The 19,360-nt window shown below is 48.2% G+C and overlaps 1 protein-coding gene across 1 annotated transcript in view; it reads right to left on the bottom strand.

The window, feature by feature from the left end:
* The window catches only part of LOC146862012 (all-trans-retinol dehydrogenase [NAD(+)] ADH4-like), a 142,095-nt gene that overhangs the window by 92,631 nt on the left and 30,104 nt on the right, over nt 1–19,360 (bottom strand). The window contains exon 2 of the mRNA XM_085641170.1: nt 1,170–1,271. Coding sequence (XP_085497296.1) covers nt 1,170–1,271 — 102 coding nt within the window. The remainder of the gene's footprint in view (nt 1–1,169; nt 1,272–19,360) is intronic.

The following is a 19,360-nucleotide window of genomic DNA, read 5'->3' on the forward strand; positions in this document are numbered from 1 at the left end:
TAATCACCAGCGGCTGAGATTACTTTACGCATTCCATCTGTTACTGTCTGTTTCCTCAATGGACATATGTGCTGAGTACAACATTTGAAAGCTCATACACAACTAATGAAGATAAGCTGGTGGAACCACAAACCCTACAAGGAACTACAACTATTGAAAATGACCATGTTTTCTTTGTTCAGAAAATGAACAGCTAGCAAAATATGTTCCACCAAAGAGCCCCAAGTAATCACGCATTTTTTAAATTTCTGTTTATTAAATATACGACTTGAGAGCATAATTGACATACATTTGTACATGCAATCTCTTATTACTGTCCTTGGCATACTTTAAGAAGGAGACCAAAACTTTCTTAATGGGAAAATACCTTATCTAATGAATACTTTACAATCACCTCATAGACTTGTTCCTCCCTCCACCTCGGCATTATCCACGGCCTCCACGGATGACACATCTTTCTGGACTCCTGGGCAACTCCCCATGAGCTGAGACTGCGTGCCTTGTTGTATATTATAACTACCCGCTCTAATTTTTTATCCCACATATAGCTTCGACCTCAGCTGTGGTGCACCTCGTGGATATGGAAACATTTTTGTATTTTTTTATCTGCATGCTTCAATTTTCTCCCTCATGGAGCTTGGACTTTAAACTGCGTGCTCTTCCTGTATCCCTATCTCTCCCAATCTGATCCCTCCCATCCTTATGCTTTATTCCCCCCCCCCCCCACCCAATCCTGTAAAGCGCTCTGATACCCTCACGGGTCTGGTTCGCGCTCTATAAAAGTATAAAATAAATAATAAATAATTACATTCCCGCTTCCGACTTGGTTGTTTATTTGGAGGTTCACGTCAACCACAACCACCCTCTCACACTGCCTATAGTACATCATTCAGCTGTTTTCCAATCTGGATCTCCCCGTTGACCGTAAATCACGTCTTTATAAGTTTATTTTACAAATATGAGGCAGGAATCTCTAAACAGTAAAAGCTATATATAGTATGCTGTGAAACTCTGCTGAGTAGGGGGAACTAGGCCTCTGTTTCGACCTGAATTGTACATCCCCACTCAAACAAAGGTCAGCGAGACAGGAAGATGAAGGCCAGTAATTTGATTGGTGGGCTCCGGAGGGGGCGGGCAGAGCCTTATTGCACAAGACAAATATGTTTTACCTTAATTCGGACTTCATGATCCTTCGGTGGTGCAACTTCCACCTCTTCGATGCAAAACGGTTTCCCAGCTTCCCAGGCAATGGCGGCCTTGCATTTAATAACCTGAAATACAAACACATTCCAGGTTTATGATATTTAACATAACCCTATAGAGTGCGTACAATGAGACCATAACACACTTTTACTGGGATTAATGTTTAGACGCACTCGCTCGTGTTTTATGGAGCTGTTTATGGAAGGAACAGTGAGCAGAAGGCGGCTATTAGCATTCCATCAGCACAGATCCTCTCCTCGTAAGGCAGCCTCCATTAAACTCTGACACCAGTGGTTAATTTGTAACAAAATAAGTGCCAGGGCCCTCGTCAGGAGGCCACTGCAGCCTACACCACACAATGCCCCTGCCAGTGCTGCCAATTACATTGCCAACACAACTACTAGCCATCACACTTTTAAAAGTGCGACAATTCAGACTATTCCAGGCCCCCAAAGCTATAAGAATGGCTTGGACGGCAGGTATTAGTCATTTTTAATGTATACTGAATTAAAGAACTGTTGTTGTGTCCATTTCTAAATTTGACAAACATGTCCACCATGTGGGAGACTGTCATACGTTCTGGTGCTGACAATTAACTGTCGGTGCCGAGCACCAGAAACCACTGGTTCAAATTAAGCACTGGTAAGCACGCCGTGCAACTCGAAACCTTCAACGCACCACTCCTTAAACTGTTTGTTACCAGTGGATGATACAATTATAAAAATTACCACCCTTTGCAATTCATTTCTCTGTTGACCAATTCACAACGGTTTTCTGTAAGTAGTTCAGCATTATTCCTAGCATAGAAATGACTAACAAGTAATGACTGAAAAAAAACATTAAGTAGGCCCACCATTTGATCTTGTGCCCAATAACACTCTAATACCTCATTTTTAGTCGCCCAGCAGTTGGTAGGATATTTGTTACACCTGATAAAATCCCACTTCACAGAGTTGGAAGTCATTGAGTGCAATAAATACCATAAAATTACATCAAAACATTGGTGAATAACATGCAGATTTTGGTGTTTAGTGCATCGAAACTGGTACATTACGATAAATACTGGGCATTCCCCCCTGATAAATACCAGCAGGTTTGACCTTCCTAAATTTATCACAAAACTCATAATTGCGATATGTGTTGTAATAGGAGTTAGCGCACATATCACAATTGACCGGCACTCATAAGGGGGGCCTAAGGGACTATTTTAGAGCTGGCTGCTAATGAAACTTTTGCAGATTTCTGGAGGAAGTGCTAAATTCAGATTAGAATCCACCGGTGGAATTTCCTCTTACATATTAACGAGGAGGAAACTCCATCTGCGGACTCTTTTTTATAATTAGTAGTGCCTGCAGAAATTGGATGTTTATGCATTACCACACAACTCTAAATCTAGACCGAGCACGTTCATCCCTGAATTATTTTTGGTACCTGTAGTATTTTCTTTTTGTATACAATCCTTGGATGTGACGAAATAGTTTTTAAGTTTATAAAAATTTGAATGACACAATTAAAAACCAATGGATTAAGAGGCGTTCAATGGATGAATAGGATTGGCTCAAAGTCCCTATTAGTCAGTACATTATACATGTAACTTTTTAGTAAAATCAAATGGTCTTGGCTAATGCCAGGCCTAAAAGACAACGTTTTGTACAGTAGGCTACTGCAAGTTGTGATTTCGCTGGAGGTCAACTTTGTCAATGCATCACAACTTTCTCAAGAGTCAAAATCGTGGATATTGAATAATAAATGTTGCCAAACTCAGGAGTCCTGGGATTTCTAACCTTCACTCAAATATTTTTGTATGATGTGTAGCAATATATTTATTGTTGCAAAAAAGAAAAAGCAAAAAGAAAAGACAAATGTAGCGAGTGGTCGAGTAGAGGCTCTTTTTTGAGGTTTGGTTAAATGTAGTTTATTGCATTACTTCCTGCTAAGCCGATTGAAGATACAAAAATAAGGGAGACGGTCCAGAAAGAGTCATTGCTGACTTTGTGACTGATTTAGCAAAAGTGGTTTGAAAGTATCATGCCTCAGCAATGGAGTTTTGTACTTTCATCATGATTATTTAGCATTTGCTATTTTAACTGTAGTGATGTTAGATTAAAAAAAGTATTATCTTCATCAACAGGGTTCTGCCTGACACAATGTATGCGTGAGCACCAGTACCAATTAGCTGCCCTGCCCAAGTCCTCAGGTTACCCTTAGGTCAGCAGCTCTTTTTTTATATTTTTGAATAGCCTATTACAACAAATGATTTAATGGGACCCTCTGTGGCTCCAGTCAAATGTAAACGTATAGTAATTAAAGAATGTACCTGGAATTGGAGAATGGTGACACTATGCCTCACTCACTCTCTACAAAGAGATCTATTTACATGTGTCAGATTTGCTGCCGCTGCATAGAGAGAATGCATTTAAACTGGGAATAAAGAAGTTGGTGAAACTATCAGCATCAACAACCTAATATATATGCGCGCTATCGAAAATCAAACCTGGTACAATCCGCGTAGAGATGCTGCTGTGTGCGTCTTGGGTTGCCTGATCTCTCCACATAGACCTGTTTCCTACAGTTTGGCTTTCACTTCACAAATAAGTGCTTGTGTAACTTGTAGTCTAGTTTACTTAATTTTACTCTATTGGCCTAACACGCGGGATTATGATTTCTAAAATGAAAGGACATGGTCTTTATTTGGATTGAATAGCACAACATTGACCCCCTAAATGTGACATATGGTCGCAATAGATAGAAGCAGGTACTGTACTACAATGCCACAGTTGTGTTATTGTATCAGCGAAACTGGAAAGAGTTTCTTGGGATGAAAGGGGCAGATAGTTTCTGCCATTCTAGACCACTGCCAGAATCTGCCAGGGTACCGGGCCAGCTCTGAAGGCATCTTAAAAAAATCTGATCTGCAAAGGAAGTAGTTGCTACTGCACCACATTAGAGGTGCTGTCCTTGAGGTCACCTTGGCTCTGGATGGGGTTTAGGATGCTGGAAGGTTGGACAGGGGATGCTGTGCATCTTTGAGCCACTACAGGATTAGCCCTAGGGAAACCTTATGCCAACCAGTCTGTTAGGGCTCAGGTGGCCCCTGATCTGGATAGTGACACAGCGTAACAGACCTGGTAGGAAGACTGTATGTAAGCACCATAATTGGCCACTACGTAGTGCCACAAACCCTCTTTGTGAATTAGAGCACCCATGGGTGTCCTTACAGTAAACATTTGGTGGCTAGCGCAGGGGAGCTAAATTCTCTGGGCAAAAGTGAGAGACAGCATGTAATGCAATTCGTGTAACTGAAGCGCTCAGCCGCTGCCTGAGCGGGTAGGGGGTACGGCACAATGAGAAGACTTTGATTATGAGGCAATCCTGGATGACTTCTTGAAGACTGAGTTGAGTTGTGACCACAGAACCTCCAAGATGTTGAAAAACCTGAACCTTTGGCCATACGGTTCAACAAGACAAAGAGGAATGCATCATTGAGAGAGAAAAGGTATTAAGGTTGGTTCCGGTGAGAAAAGTGGAAGCACAAAAGGGTGCAAAAATGCAGAAATTGCCTGGGCGGAGTTCCGCTACGTGGAAATACGTGAAGTGCAAAAAAACTCCACCACGCTGCGCGGTGTTCCACAAGGGGTAAAGTGCGTTAGATAAATGCCACTCGCAGGGATTTTCAGCGCCGGGTGTTTATCCGTTCTGTGCAATCATCACGAACGGCACCATGCACAGCACAAGCGGGTGCTACTTCCTTTCTGCCGCTCAAGTAGATTTTTTACTCCAGTGGCAGCTTTCTCAAGGTGATCGGACGTTTTCTCAACGCGAGCGGCTGCAAGCATACGTGACCACTTACAATGAGAAATCTGACTGCCTGCGTTGAGAAATCTCGCTGGGAGGTTGATTTTCAACGGTCGCGAACTTAACGTTGACGATCGCGAATCTTGAAAAATCTCGCCGGGAAATGGATTTTCCTTGCTCGCGCCCGCCAACTTGACGTTGATGAAATCGAGCAAGGGAAAAAACGGAGGGGAGATTTGGGGAATTCCGCCAGCTCCACGTAATGTGGAGTGCGTCAAACCCCGCAAACTCCACGAGCAGAGCGGAGTTCACCGCTCAGACTTATGACACCCCTTCACACTTCAAATGAGGTAGTCTAATGGCTCACAGTTGACTAACTGATGGGGAAGCGTGAACCTCACTAAGTACGTACAAACTCTGACACAATTTTAATCGATTGCTTGCCATATTTTTGGTCAATTTCTACACACAATTCAGAATGATTGTGCCCTAGTGGTAGGGGCTGTTATAGAACTGAAGAGGAAAAACAACATTGGTTTGGTGGGTCCTTGTGGTGTGGTACTAAAATATTGTAACCGACATATATTCTGAGAGAAATATTTTGTCATAAATATCATTAACAAAAAACATCGGTCAGCTGAAGTTCATAATAGAAAATCTACATCCAATGCAAATATATTTTTGTACATAATATTCTGATATATAACCATTCTTATAGGCCATCAAGAGATAGAATAACTGACCCCTTAGACAGAAGCCTAGTGTCATATCTGACTAATAAGTCTATTATGTGTATTCGTTTTTTACTCTTGAAAAAAAAGACAAGGATTCTATGGGAAACTAGTTGTGGCTTCTTTGTACCCCCACTGTACGAGCGGTTCAGCTTGTTACTTACATTCCAACTATGCCTATAACATTTACTGGTGGCTCTTGGAATTTTCCTCAAAGTCCAACAAATGTTGATGCTTTAAGCACAGGTTATGCCTATCAGTGAGGGCCTGACTTTGGAACCACAACATTAGAAGCGGATCATTCATTCTGGATCTATTGAAAATTGTGTATATTGTTAATTTCAATATACATGGGAAGTAAACCATAAACATAGCAAAAATAAATCCTCAACGTCCTCCTCCCCCTGTATCTATAATGGCAGGTTGGGCCTGAAATTGTGGTCTAGAGATGTCATTTCTAATGTTCAACAGTCAGCACTACCTTCGATAGAAAACTATACCTGCACATTAGAATCCGTTTTCACTGTCACCCTAAAGTAGAGAATCTGGGCATACTCATTTTTCTTGAATTTTGTGGTCAGAATTGAAAGTTACTGTAGTTTAATGGGGCTGGTTTGATTCTGGAACCATACAGCTCAGTACTTACCCTTGCGCTCACCAATCATTGCATCTTCTGGAAAATGTAGGCTTTAGCACCCATTACCAAGGTCTACCAGCCATTAAAGACTTTTCCATCTGACAGTTGTAGCATATTCTGGCAAGACGTCAATGCTCTGCAGGCGTTGCAGAGAGCTCAAAATGTGACTGCGTTTCTCAAAAGAGGTTCCAAGTCCGAACACTCTTCACTACACTCATCATACTTTGGACTCTTGATCCCAGAAATATTTGTATTGTCTAAAATCCTCCTGCTCAATAGTGTAAAGTAACGGTGTACATTGGTATGTGTTTAAACTACTGAAGGAGAGTAGGATCTGCACTTATGTTGCCCCCACTTTTTTCTGATGTTTACACTGGTTTCTGGCTATAGTCTGGCTGGGACCCTGCTAATCAGGGCCCCAGCCTCTCTGTTCTCTCTAAACAACTTGGAGTGCATATTAGATGCACTAGTGATTGGATACTGTGGTACCTTATGAGCCCCTAGTATATGGTACCTTAGGTACCAAGGGCAAAGGAACTTCACAGGCCTACCAGGGGCTGAAGCATGTATTATGCCACCCCTGGGAAGCAGACTAAATCTGACACCACAGGCCTGCTACTGCAGCCTGGGTGAGGTAGTGTTAGCACTCCTCACTGAGGTATAGGTTCCCTATATCTCACCTTACACACACATATAAACCTATCAGCCACCCCTAAGGCAGGCCCTATCAATCCTGAGGGCAGGGTGCTTGGTTTTACATGTGAGGGGGTGCTTCTGCCTGAGGATGGCCCCTCTGCAAGTCCTCAGAGTCTATTCTCTGTGGCTGTTTGTGGATGCGGTTAAACCATATACTCTTAAGTGCATTATAACCTAGCGGTAAATGCTAACTTTAGGATGGCCGCATCAAAACATGTCGTGTTTGGTGTCAAACGCCTTGGAAACATACCCCCACACCAGTAACTGGTGTGGGACTATGATCCCACCCTTCTAGAGGGATAGACATGTACCTACTGTGGAAACACGGTAGAATCCTGAAGAGCCCTGGCATCACAAAATGGATGCCACCAGCACAGACACTGGGCTGCCCTCCTGCTGCTGACTGAAACTCACAGTGGAGGAGGCCCAACAATAGGCATCCTGTCACAGGGAGGTGTAACCACCTCCCAGACTGGATTTAGTGTATTGGGGCTGGGTGGGTGCACTCCTAGAGTGCTTTGAAGTCCTGCACTGGGGTAGCAGTAGGCTCCTCTGTGCATATGCCAGCTCAAACCGGTTCAGGGTCTACCAGCCCCTGCTCTGGCGTGAAACTGGACAAAGGGAAGTGGGTGTAACCACCCACTCCCCTGACCCTCCCATAGGAGGGGTCATAGAGCTAGTCCCTCCCTTTCCTTTAGTATAAGTTAGGGAACCCTTGCCATTGCAAACTAGATATCCCTGGACGACGCTCTGAAGAAGAATCCTGGACCTTCGACGTTCCACTACCTCTGGAAGACTGAAGAATCTCCCTTGGAGTCAAGGAGTGACTCCCCTGCTTGGCAGACACCAAAACTTTGCATCAACGGTCGCAAACGTTCCCGCTGGAGTCCAAAGTCCCTGCAGCTCCAGAAGGGTATTTCCTGACTTTTCGATGGCCGTTGTGAGTCTCCAGCAAATCTGAGGCGAGTGGACCCCACGAGTGATGAGGAACAGCAATACCCAGGTACCGTGCACTATTGTCAAGTGCAACCCCTTCACGACATTCTACGGACTTGTGCATTAGACCACGTGTGGTCCAAGCCTCCAGCAGGATTTCCCTCGAAAATCAGTGGCCTACCTCGTCCCGAGTGACCGTGGGCTCCTGTGAAGTGAATCCTCATGAGGCGTCATTGCGATCCCTTGCCGGCTGGCTTGTTGGTCCCCTGAAGACATTTCTACCAAACGAAAGGGCTCCCCTGAATGCTCCAGGCCTGCCCTGACTTACCCTCGCCGGGTGAATCCTTCAGACCTTGCTGGTCTGCATCGCTGACTTTCTTCACATTCCACGAGACTTGCTGTTGCCAAGGCTTGTTGGCTGCAATCCGGCTGCCGACACCTCAGTAAGCTGCAGACTTTGTAGCACACTCGGAATCCAGCTCTTAGTTATCATCGACGCCTCCTGGACCTCGTGGCTGAAGAGTCAAGACACCCGTGATCACCTGAAAACACTCGACTTCTGTGGGCATCCAGTTTCCTGGCCCCGGGTCACTGGCAAGTGACTTTGAACACTGTCCCTTCTGCTTTCAGGTCTTCCTTCTTCTGAATCCAGCCTTGGATTCCACCGGACACTTCTTCTGTCTTCACAAGCAGCAAGTCTTCTTTGGCTCCCATTGAAAACGACGCCGCGACCCGACACCAAAAGACACCTATGCACCCGGCTTCCCTGGGTGAGGTAACTCGAGTACTCTGGTGCTCCTGTGTGTGTTGGCTCTAGAACTACTTACCCTGTAAGTGACTTGCTTGTAGACTCTCCCGAAGTATCCTAAAACTTTAAAATTCCAACCGCGACTTGCTCCATTGAAGTCTATTGGGATCCGCGGCTGTGTTCTCACACTGCATGCGTCTCCCATGGGTCCTTTACTTACCTGCCTTGGGTGGATTAGTGAGTCCCCAGTGCTTCTGAAGACCTTAGGCCTTCTCCCTTCTCAAGTCGTTCTTCTTATATCTTTTTTTTAGTAGATGGTCTGGTACGCCCCTAGGGCCCCAGCCATATAAGTGCTTAATTTGTTGTGAAACATTGATTTGTGCATATGTTCCTGACTTCTAATCTCATAAAGAGATTAGTAGAGTGTGTCTAGAAATAAATACATATATATTTTATATATATACCTGTGTGGTGTCCTTTCATTTGGTAATTCAAGAGATTATAAGGTAAAACAAGCTGCTTTACATTCCTCTGAGACTTAGCCTGAAGGCTGCTCTCCACAGCTACCACTAGGATAGCTTTCTTTAAAAGGTTGTCTGAAAGCTATCTACCATAAGAGTCGAATTGGACTGGTGCAAGGTGGCCACTTTAACTAGTGACCAGCATATGCCAGGCCAACTTCTCACAACTACTATGATGCTTCAAACAGTGCTTGATGATGCCTAAAGTATTCATCAGACGCCCATGACCAGTGCTATCAAATGTCCGGATACTGACAACCAAGGTTGTTAGATCTGGGGGTCTCTAGTTGGCAGGGTAGGTACCACTGTCCAAGTAGGGACCCTTGCTTCTAGTCAGGGAAAGGGGGATACACTGTTAAGATAACCCCTGCTCACCCTCTAGGTAGCTTGGCCTGAGCAGTCTAGGCTATCAAAGGCAATGTGTAAAGTATTTGTACCAACACTCACAGTAACACAGTGAAAACACCACAGATTTACTCCTCACCAGTTTTAGAAAAATAATGTATCTTTACTAAAAACTTCACAAGACCAAATATTACAGACAAACCAACATATACTTCAAAAGGTTACTTTAAAGATAGTTCAAGAGTTTGCAGAAAGTACTCCAGGATGTCAAAATCAGTGTCCTGCACAGTGCGACTCTCAATGCACAAAATGCGACACTCTCGTGCCCAACAGTACCTGTAGTTGCGATAAGGTTCCCAAAAGCTATAACAAGGAAGATGGCAAAGGCGATGCGATGCTCCTGAGATCCTGGGGAGGCTTTGCAGCAGCCCTGCTTCACGCAGCAGAGGTGGATGCGCCGGCTCCGATCTGTAGGGGGAGGATGCGATACCTTTGGCTTTCGTTGCGTAGGTTTCTTAGGGGGAAGCTTCACGCACAGGTTCGATGCGACACTCTTCGATGTGGTGCGATGCGTGGCGCAGCGTTGACTTCCGGCGCCGCAACTCTCGATGCGCCACGGAACGGGACTCTGCGTCGACGCACGCAGCGATTGGAGACTTTTCACGCACCGGCAGTGGTGCGGCCCGCAAACTGGTTCTGCGACAACCCTCGCAATGACAGGAAGCTTCACGCTTCGGGACGATGCTCGACGCACTCGGCGATGCGGAGACCCTGCGTGTTGCGATGGTGCCGCGATGAAATTTTCCTCGCACTCTCGTCTTGCGACACGCAATCGGATGATGCGTTGGGTACCAGTCACTCTTGTTCACGCTTCTGCTTCCCAGCTCCCAAATACAGCAAAACGACCTCCTGAAGCCCCAAGACTGGGCAAGCACTCCAAGGCAGGTCAGAACTCTCTCAGCAGAGTTCCAGGGGAGCTGGTGGTGAAGTCCTTTTGTTCCTGGGACTTCTTAACAGGGAGCCAGCTCTTCTTCAGGCCCTTGGAGATCAGAATCAAAAGAAGGGGACACAGCAAAGTCCTTCCCCTCTCCTTGGCAGCAAAGCAAAACAGCAAGCAGGCAGTCTTCTCCTCTTCAGTTTCTTCCAGCTTTCTCCTTGGCAGAGGTTTCTTCTTAGTTCCAAAGTGATCTAAAGTTTAGGTGTCTGGGGTCCTCTTCTTATACCCCTCCAAGTCTTTGTCTCTCTTTGTTCCAGTGGGGGGATTCCCCTGCTCAAACCGGTTCCTGGGTGTGCTCTGCTCTGGAGCACCTGGTTCCTTTCAGAGTGAGGGGCAGGGTCGTTAGACGCTCAGCAGGAGGTGGAGCCTTCTTTGTGCCAGCAGAGGCAGAGTCCTCAGCCTGGCCAGCAGGGGGTGGAGCCAGCTTTGTGTTTGGCAGGGACAGCCCTATTCAAACCCAGGGACTACTCCTCCCACCCATCTAAAGCAGATCTCCCTATTCACCCTGCTGCTGACTCATCCAGGCTCCTGGAGCCACCTGGCCCATCACATGACACCCTTCAGCCAACCAGCACACAGGCACACAGGAAGGTTAAACAGGAGAATAGCTACTTTCTAAAAAGTGCTATTATCACACAGTGAATTTAAAAACCATCTTGCTAAAAAGATGTATAATTAAATTCTGAACACAGAGATACCAAACTTGGATTTTCTATCTTGCCCTTATGGGAAGATAGGCAGGTAAACAGCCTTCCCCATTCTATCCTATGGGCAAGATAGCCTCTCAGCAGTGAAAAACGAAAATGGCTGTAATTCACTACCAGGGCATGTTACACACCTCAGTACATGCCCTACCTTTCAGATACACTGCACCCAGCCCAGGGGGGTACCTAGGGCCACCATAGGGATGCCTGACATGTACAGAAAGGGAAGGATAGGGCCTGGTCAGTGGGTGCACTGGCCAGGTCGACATGGCAGTCCTGGACTGCACATAGGCACTGCAAGCAGGCCTAAGACATCATTTTAGCGCTACTCCTGTGGGTGGCACAATCAGTGCTGCAGCCCACTAGTAGCATTTGAATCACCAGCCCTGGCACACGCAGTGCACTTTACTAGGGGCTAACAGGTGAAACAAATATCCCAATCATGGATAACCAATCAATACAACAATTTACCAAGGGAGCACTTGCACTTTGACACTGATCAGCAGTGGCAAAGTGCCCAAAGCATCTAAACCAGCAAAATCGAAATCCAGCATAGCATCAAAAATACAGGAGGTAGAGGCAAAAAGTCAGGGGTAACCACGCCAAAGATGCCAGGTCTAACACGTGTCCCCTCCAGCTGAAAGTGGGGAGAACTACCCACCCTCTTGGGAGTTCTCATCGCTAAGGCGGAAAAACCTGGACAGACCATCAGCGTTGGCGTGTTCTGTACCGGGGCGGTGTTCCACCGTAAAGTCCATCCCCTGTAGGGAAATGGACCACCTCAACAGCTTAGGATTCTCACCCCTCATCTGCATCAACCATCTGAGGGGCCTGTGGTCCGTCTGAACCCGGAAGTGAGTCCCAAACAAGTAGGGTCTCAGCTTCTTCAGCGCCCAGACCACAGCAAAAGCTTCCCTTTCAATCGCACTCCACCTCTGTTCCCTGGGAAGTAGCCTCCTGCTAATGAAAGCTACAGGTTGGTCCAAGTCCTCATCATTTAGTTGTGAGAGCACCGCTCCCACTCCATGCTCAGAAGCGTCTGTCTGCACTATGAATTCCTTGGAGAAGTCAGGCGCCTTGAGCACAGGTGCTGTACACATGGCCTCCTTCAGGGCATCAAAAGCTTCTTGGCAGGCACTGGTCCAAATCACTTTCTTCGGTAACTTCTTGGAAGTTAGTTCTGTCAAGGGAGCCACAATGGTGCCATACCCCTTGACAAAACGGCGATAGAACCCGGTGAGTCCTAAGAAGGCTCTCACCGCTGTCTGGGTTTTGGGGGGTTCCCAAGCCCGGATGGTATCTATCTTGGCTTGTAGGGGCGCCACCTGGCCGCTTCCTACCTGGTGTCCCAAATACACCACCGAACCCTGCCCTATCTGGCACTTACTGGCCTTGATAGTGAGGCCTGCACTATGCAGAGCCTTCAACACTGCGCAGAGGTGTTGCAAGTGTTCTTCCCAAGTGGAGCTGAACACAGCGATGTCATCCAGATATGCGGCGCTGAATTGCTCCAGCCCGGACAGTACCTGGTTGACCAGTCTCTGGAATGTGGCAGGGGCGTTCTTCAACCCAAAGGGCATGACACGGAACTGGAAGTGCCCCTCTGGCGTTGAAAACGCAGACCTCTCCTTGGCCCCATCAGTTAAGGCAATCTGCCAGTACCCAGAAGTTAAATCAAACGTACTGAGGTAGTTGGCAGCTCCCAACCGATCCACGAGCTCATCAGCTCTGGGGATGGGGTGTGCGTCAGTCTTCGTGACAGCATTGAGCCCACGGTAGTCCACACAAAACCTAAGTTCTGGAGTGGCACCTGGCGCAGCAGCTTTCGGTACAAGTACCACTGGGCTAGCCCAGGGGCTGCTGGAGGGCTCAATCACCCCTAGCTCCAACATCTTAGAAACCTCCTTCTTGATGCTGGCCCTGACCTTGTCAGCCACCCGGTAAAACTTCTGTTTCACAGGCATGCTATCTCCCGTGTCCACGTCATGGACACACCAGTTGGTGATACCGGGGGTCAGGGAGAACAGAGATGCAAACTGACCCAACACATGGCGACAGTCCCTCTGCTGTTCTGGGGTCAGGGTGGGCGAGAGGACCACTCCATCCACTGACCCATCTTGCTCCTTAGCTGCCAGGAGGTCAGGAAGAGGATCGCTATCCTCCTCCATCCCTGCATCTGTAGCCAGTAGCATTGTTATTTCAGACCTCTCAAAATGGGGTTTGAGGCGGTTCACGTGTAGGACCCTCATGGGGTTCCTGGGAGATCGCAAGTTGACCAGGTAGGTCACCTCACTCTTGCGCTCCACCACCTCATATGGCCCAGTCCACTTGTCCTGGAGCGCGCAAGGCTCCACTGGCGCCATCACCCACACCATCTGCCCAGGTTGAAATTCCATCAGAGTGGTATGCTGGTCATACCACCTCTTCATCTCATCCTGTCTGGCTTCCAGGTTCGCCTGAGCGAGGGCCCGGAAGCGCTGTGTCTGGTTGCGGATGGCCAGCACATAGCTGAACACATCCTGAGGGGTTTTCCCCGGGGATTTCTCCCAACCCTCCTTCACCAGACTGAGAGGTCCTCTAACAGGGTGCCCGTACAAAAGCTCAAAGGGACTGAACCCTAGAGACTTTTGTGGTACCTCCCTGTAGGCAAATAATAGGCATGGCAAAAAGACGTCCCACTTCCGTCTCATGGGCTCTGTCAGCCCCATGATCATGCCTTTCAGGGTCCGGTTGAACCTTTCAACCAACCCATTTCCTTGAGGGTGGTAAGGAGTGGTGAACTTATAAGTTACCCCACACTCCTCCCACAGAGACTTCATATACCTGGAGATGAAGTTGGTACCCCGGTCAGATACCACCTCCTTGGGGAAACCCACACGGGAAAAGATCCCCATCAACGCACGGCCCACCACCGGGGCTGTGGTTGTCCTGAGAGGGATAGCCTCCGGGTACCGGGTGGCATGATCCACCAGGACCAGGATGAACCTGTTGCCTAAGGCGGTCCTGGGGTCCAGTGGCCCCACAATATCTATTCCCACCCGCTCGAAAGGGGTGCTCACTACCGGAAAAGGCTGGAGAGGGCCTTTGCATTTTCCTCCAGCCTTGCCACTTGCCTGGCAAATCTGGCATGATTTACAAAAGGAAGCGACGTCCGTCTTCATCCCGGGCCAGTAAAAGTGGGTGGCAAGCCTTTGTCGGGTCTTGTCCTGCCCGAGATGTCCTGCAAGCGGCACGTCGTGAGCCAGACCCAGTAGGAAGTCTCTGAACCCTGCGGGTACCACCAGGGTACGTGATCCACTGGGCTCAGCAAACCTAGGCTCACTGTACAACAAGTCATTCTCCCAGTAGAGAAAAAAGTTCTTCGGATCAGCACCTGCTGCCTGGTCTGCAGCCTGGTGCCGCAGACCTTCAAGAGTAGGGCATGTCTTCTGCGCACGGCAGAACTCCTCTCTGGAGGGACCACCCTCTTGCTGCCAATGGGTCAGCTCAGGTATGTCTCCAAGCTCAGCGACCTGTTCCCCTGTAGGCTCCAGGGCATCCCCCGTAGGTTCTGCTCCTTCCTGGACCGTGGGAACAGCGGGGGTGGACGCACCACGCCCCCTGCCCTTCCTCTTTCTGGCAGGGACCTGGGCCACTGTTTCAGGCTCCCGGTCTGCTTCACAACCCTGTCTGGCTGCCATGGACCGGGTGGTCACACAGACCCACTCAGGCAAACCCAACATCTCCAAATGAGCCTGGCGTTCCACCTCCTTCCACGGGGAACTCTCCAGGTCATTACCTAGCAGACAGTCTACTGGCATGGATGGACTCACAACAACTTTGAGAGGACCTGAGACCCCCCCCCACTCAAAGGGAACATGTGCTACCTTGCAAAGGCGCACAGAGTTGTCAGCTGACACTACTGGGTGAAGTACGTCTGGAATGATCAGCTCCTCAGGGACCCACTGACACCTGACCGTAGTCACACTGGCTCCAGTGTCCCTGAGAGCCTCCACCCTCCTCCCATTGATGGTCACCCACTGCCTGTACTTCTTAGTGTTATCAGGGACAGGGGTTTCCTGGACCATCTCTGTGTCTCCTAGAGAGACAAGGGACATAACTGCTAAACCCTCCAAATCACTAGAAAGTAAATCCCCCCCAAAAGCTACACTAGCTATACCCGGTGTTGGAGCACCAGTGGGTGCCTGGGATTTCTTGGGACACACAGGAGACTTGTGACCCAATTCTTGACAGTGATAACACTTAATGGGACCCTTGTTATCCGACCTGCCCTTAGGGGGCCAGGTTGGTTTGGGTTTCGACTTGGGGGGCTGGGACTGGTTACCCTGGGAACTATTTTGGGGCCCTTGTGAGAACTCCTTTTGGTTACCCTTGTCCCCCCCACTCTTCTGCTGGGGACCCTGCCCACCTTTGGCAATGGTACCCACAATTCCTCTGTGGACCCTGGTACTGGTCCAGCGGTCCGCCTCCTTAGCAAGCTCAATGGGGTCCGTCAACTTGCTATCTAAAAGATGCTGGCGCAGCTCTGGAACACATAGACTACTCAAGTGCTCCCAACTAATTAAATGTAACAACCCCTTATAATCAGTTACCTTGCTGCCCTTCATCCAACCTTCCAGTGCCCGCGAGTACAGATTCACACACTCCATCCAAGTCTCAGACTCTTTCTTCTTGGAATTTCTAAACTGCAGTCTATACTGCTCTGGAGTAAGTCCATACCTGAGACATAGGGCCTCCTTCATATTGGGATAGGTCATGGCACCTGCTAATTCTAAGGGCTCTAGAGCACTCCTCCCAGAAGCCTCAAAATGTTTCCACAGGCCCGCCCCCCAATGCTGTTCAGGCACCCCATTCATCCTCAATGCAATTTCATACGATGTGAACCAGGCATAGATATCCTCACTCCTATTGTAATTCTGTACTAAATCTTTGGGGATATATACTTTACCCCCCTGCACTGGCTGTGCGCTGCCACCATTTGAACCGGACTCCACCTGCTTGGCCTTGATGTCCAGTTCTCTCATGCTCACTTCATGAGCCAGAAGCAATTTCTTCTCTTCCAAGGCACGGGCATTCTTGCTCTCCTCCGCCGCCTTGTCCTTCTCTACTTCCAATTGCTTCAGTTTCATTTTCATCATTTCCATTTCATGGTTTCTCACCCTTTGATTCTCCTCCAGCTCCTCTGGAGTGAGCCCCCTACTGGAATGGGAGCTGCTAGCCCTTGAGACTGGTCTGCTCACAGGCAGATCTTGGGGAACAAAACCATCCTCTTCATTTGCATCACTTTCCTCTTGGGCCTCCCACCAGGCCTTCAGGACTCTTTGTAGCACATCTTTTCTAGCTCCGCTTTTAAAAGAGCAACCACGGTCTTTGCAGAATTGCTTAAGATCTTCAACTTTGTATGAATATAAATCCGCAATGGAAAACTCCAATTCTGCCTTCTCGCTTGTTGCCACCTGAGACATGATGCTCTTGAAGAGTTACTCAAAAATAGAATCAAAAAAATATAGTATGTGGTTGTCTATTGGTCTGCACTTAAACTAGTGATGTACACCAATTACTGTGGGTCAAGTACAAATACAAGTTCAATCCCACCGCTGACCACCAATGTTAGATCTGGGGGTCTCTAGTTGGCAGGGTAGGTACCACTGTCCAAGTAGGGACCCTTGCTTCTAGTCAGGGAAAGGGGGATACACTGTTAAGATAACCCCTGCTCACCCTCTAGGTAGCTTGGCCTGAGCAGTCTAGGCTATCAAAGGCAATGTGTAAAGTATTTGTACCAACACTCACAGTAACACAGTGAAAACACCACAGATTTACTCCTCACCAGTTTTAGAAAAATAATGTATCTTTACTAAAAACTTCACAAGACCAAATATTACAGACAAACCAACATATACTTCAAAAGGTTACTTTAAAGATAGTTCAAGAGTTTGCAGAAAGTACTCCAGGATGTCAAAATCAGTGTCCTGCACAGTGCGACTCTCAATGCACAAAATGCGACACTCTCGTGCCCAACAGTACCTGTAGTTGCGATAAGGTTCCCAAAAGCTATAACAAGGAAGATGGCAAAGGCGATGCGATGCTCCTGAGATCCTGGGGAGGCTTTGCAGCAGCCCTGCTTCACGCAGCAGAGGTGGATGCGCCGGCTCCGATCTGTAGGGGGAGGATGCGATACCTTTGGCTTTCGTTGCGTAGGTTTCTTAGGGGGAAGCTTCACGCACAGGTTCGATGCGACACTCTTCGATGTGGTGCGATGCGTGGCGCAGCGTTGACTTCCGGCGCCGCAACTCTCGATGCGCCACGGAACGGGACTCTGCGTCGACGCACGCAGCGATTGGAGACTTTTCACGCACCGGCAGTGGTGCGGCCCGCAAACTGGTTCTGCGACAACCCTCGCAATGGCAGGAAGCTTCACGCTTCGGGACGATGCTCGACGCACTCGGCGATGCGGAGACCCTGCGTGTTGCGATGGTGCCGCGATGAAATTTTCCTCGCACTCTCGTCTTGCGACACGCAATCGGATGATGCGTTGGGTACCAGTCACTCTTGTTCACGCTTCTGCTTCCCAGCTCCCAAATACAGCAAAACGACCTCCTGAAGCCCCAAGACTGGGCAAGCACTCCAAGGCAGGTCAGAACTCTCTCAGCAGAGTTCCAGGGGAGCTGGTGGTGAAGTCCTTTTGTTCCTGGGACTTCTTAACAGGGAGCCAGCTCTTCTTCAGGCCCTTGGAGATCAGAATCAAAAGAAGGGGACACAGCAAAGTCCTTCCCCTCTCCTTGGCAGCAAAGCAAAACAGCAAGCAGGCAGTCTTCTCCTCTTCAGTTTCTTCCAGCTTTCTCCTTGGCAGAGGTTTCTTCTTAGTTCCAAAGTGATCTAAAGTTTAGGTGTCTGGGGTCCTCTTCTTATACCCCTCCAAGTCTTTGTCTCTCTTTGTTCCAGTGGGGGGATTCCCCTGCTCAAACCGGTTCCTGGGTGTGCTCTGCTCTGGAGCACCTGGTTCCTTTCAGAGTGAGGGGCAGGGTCGTTAGACGCTCAGCAGGAGGTGGAGCCTTCTTTGTGCCAGCAGAGGCAGAGTCCTCAGCCTGGCCAGCAGGGGGTGGAGCCAGCTTTGTGTTTGGCAGGGACAGCCCTATTCAAACCCAGGGACTACTCCTCCCACCCATCTAAAGCAGATCTCCCTATTCACCCTGCTGCTGACTCATCCAGGCTCCTGGAGCCACCTGGCCCATCACATGACACCCTTCAGCCAACCAGCACACAGGCACACAGGAAGGTTAAACAGGAGAATAGCTACTTTCTAAAAAGTGCTATTATCACACAGTGAATTTAAAAACCATCTTGCTAAAAAGATGTATAATTAAATTCTGAACACAGAGATACCAAACTTGGATTTTCTATCTTGCCCTTATGGGAAGATAGGCAGGTAAACAGCCTTCCCCATTCTATCCTATGGGCAAGATAGCCTCTCAGCAGTGAAAAACGAAAATGGCTGTAATTCACTACCAGGGCATGTTACACACCTCAGTACATGCCCTACCTTTCAGATACACTGCACCCAGCCCAGGGGGGTACCTAGGGCCACCATAGGGATGCCTGACATGTACAGAAAGGGAAGGATAGGGCCTGGTCAGTGGGTGCACTGGCCAGGTCGACATGGCAGTCCTGGACTGCACATAGGCACTGCAAGCAGGCCTAAGACATCATTTTAGCGCTACTCCTGTGGGTGGCACAATCAGTGCTGCAGCCCACTAGTAGCATTTGAATCACCAGCCCTGGCACACGCAGTGCACTTTACTAGGGGCTAACAGGTGAAACAAATATCCCAATCATGGATAACCAATCAATACAACAATTTACCAAGGGAGCACTTGCACTTTGACACTGATCAGCAGTGGCAAAGTGCCCAAAGCATCTAAACCAGCAAAATCGAAATCCAGCATAGCATCAAAAATACAGGAGGTAGAGGCAAAAAGTCAGGGGTAACCACGCCAAAGATGCCAGGTCTAACAAAGGTGTTGTAGTTTTACTTACACGTTATGCCTCT

The sequence above is a fragment of the Triturus cristatus genome, chromosome 2_2 (assembly GCF_964204655.1).
Source record: "Triturus cristatus chromosome 2_2, aTriCri1.1, whole genome shotgun sequence".
NCBI classification, from domain to species: domain Eukaryota; kingdom Metazoa; phylum Chordata; class Amphibia; order Caudata; family Salamandridae; genus Triturus; species Triturus cristatus.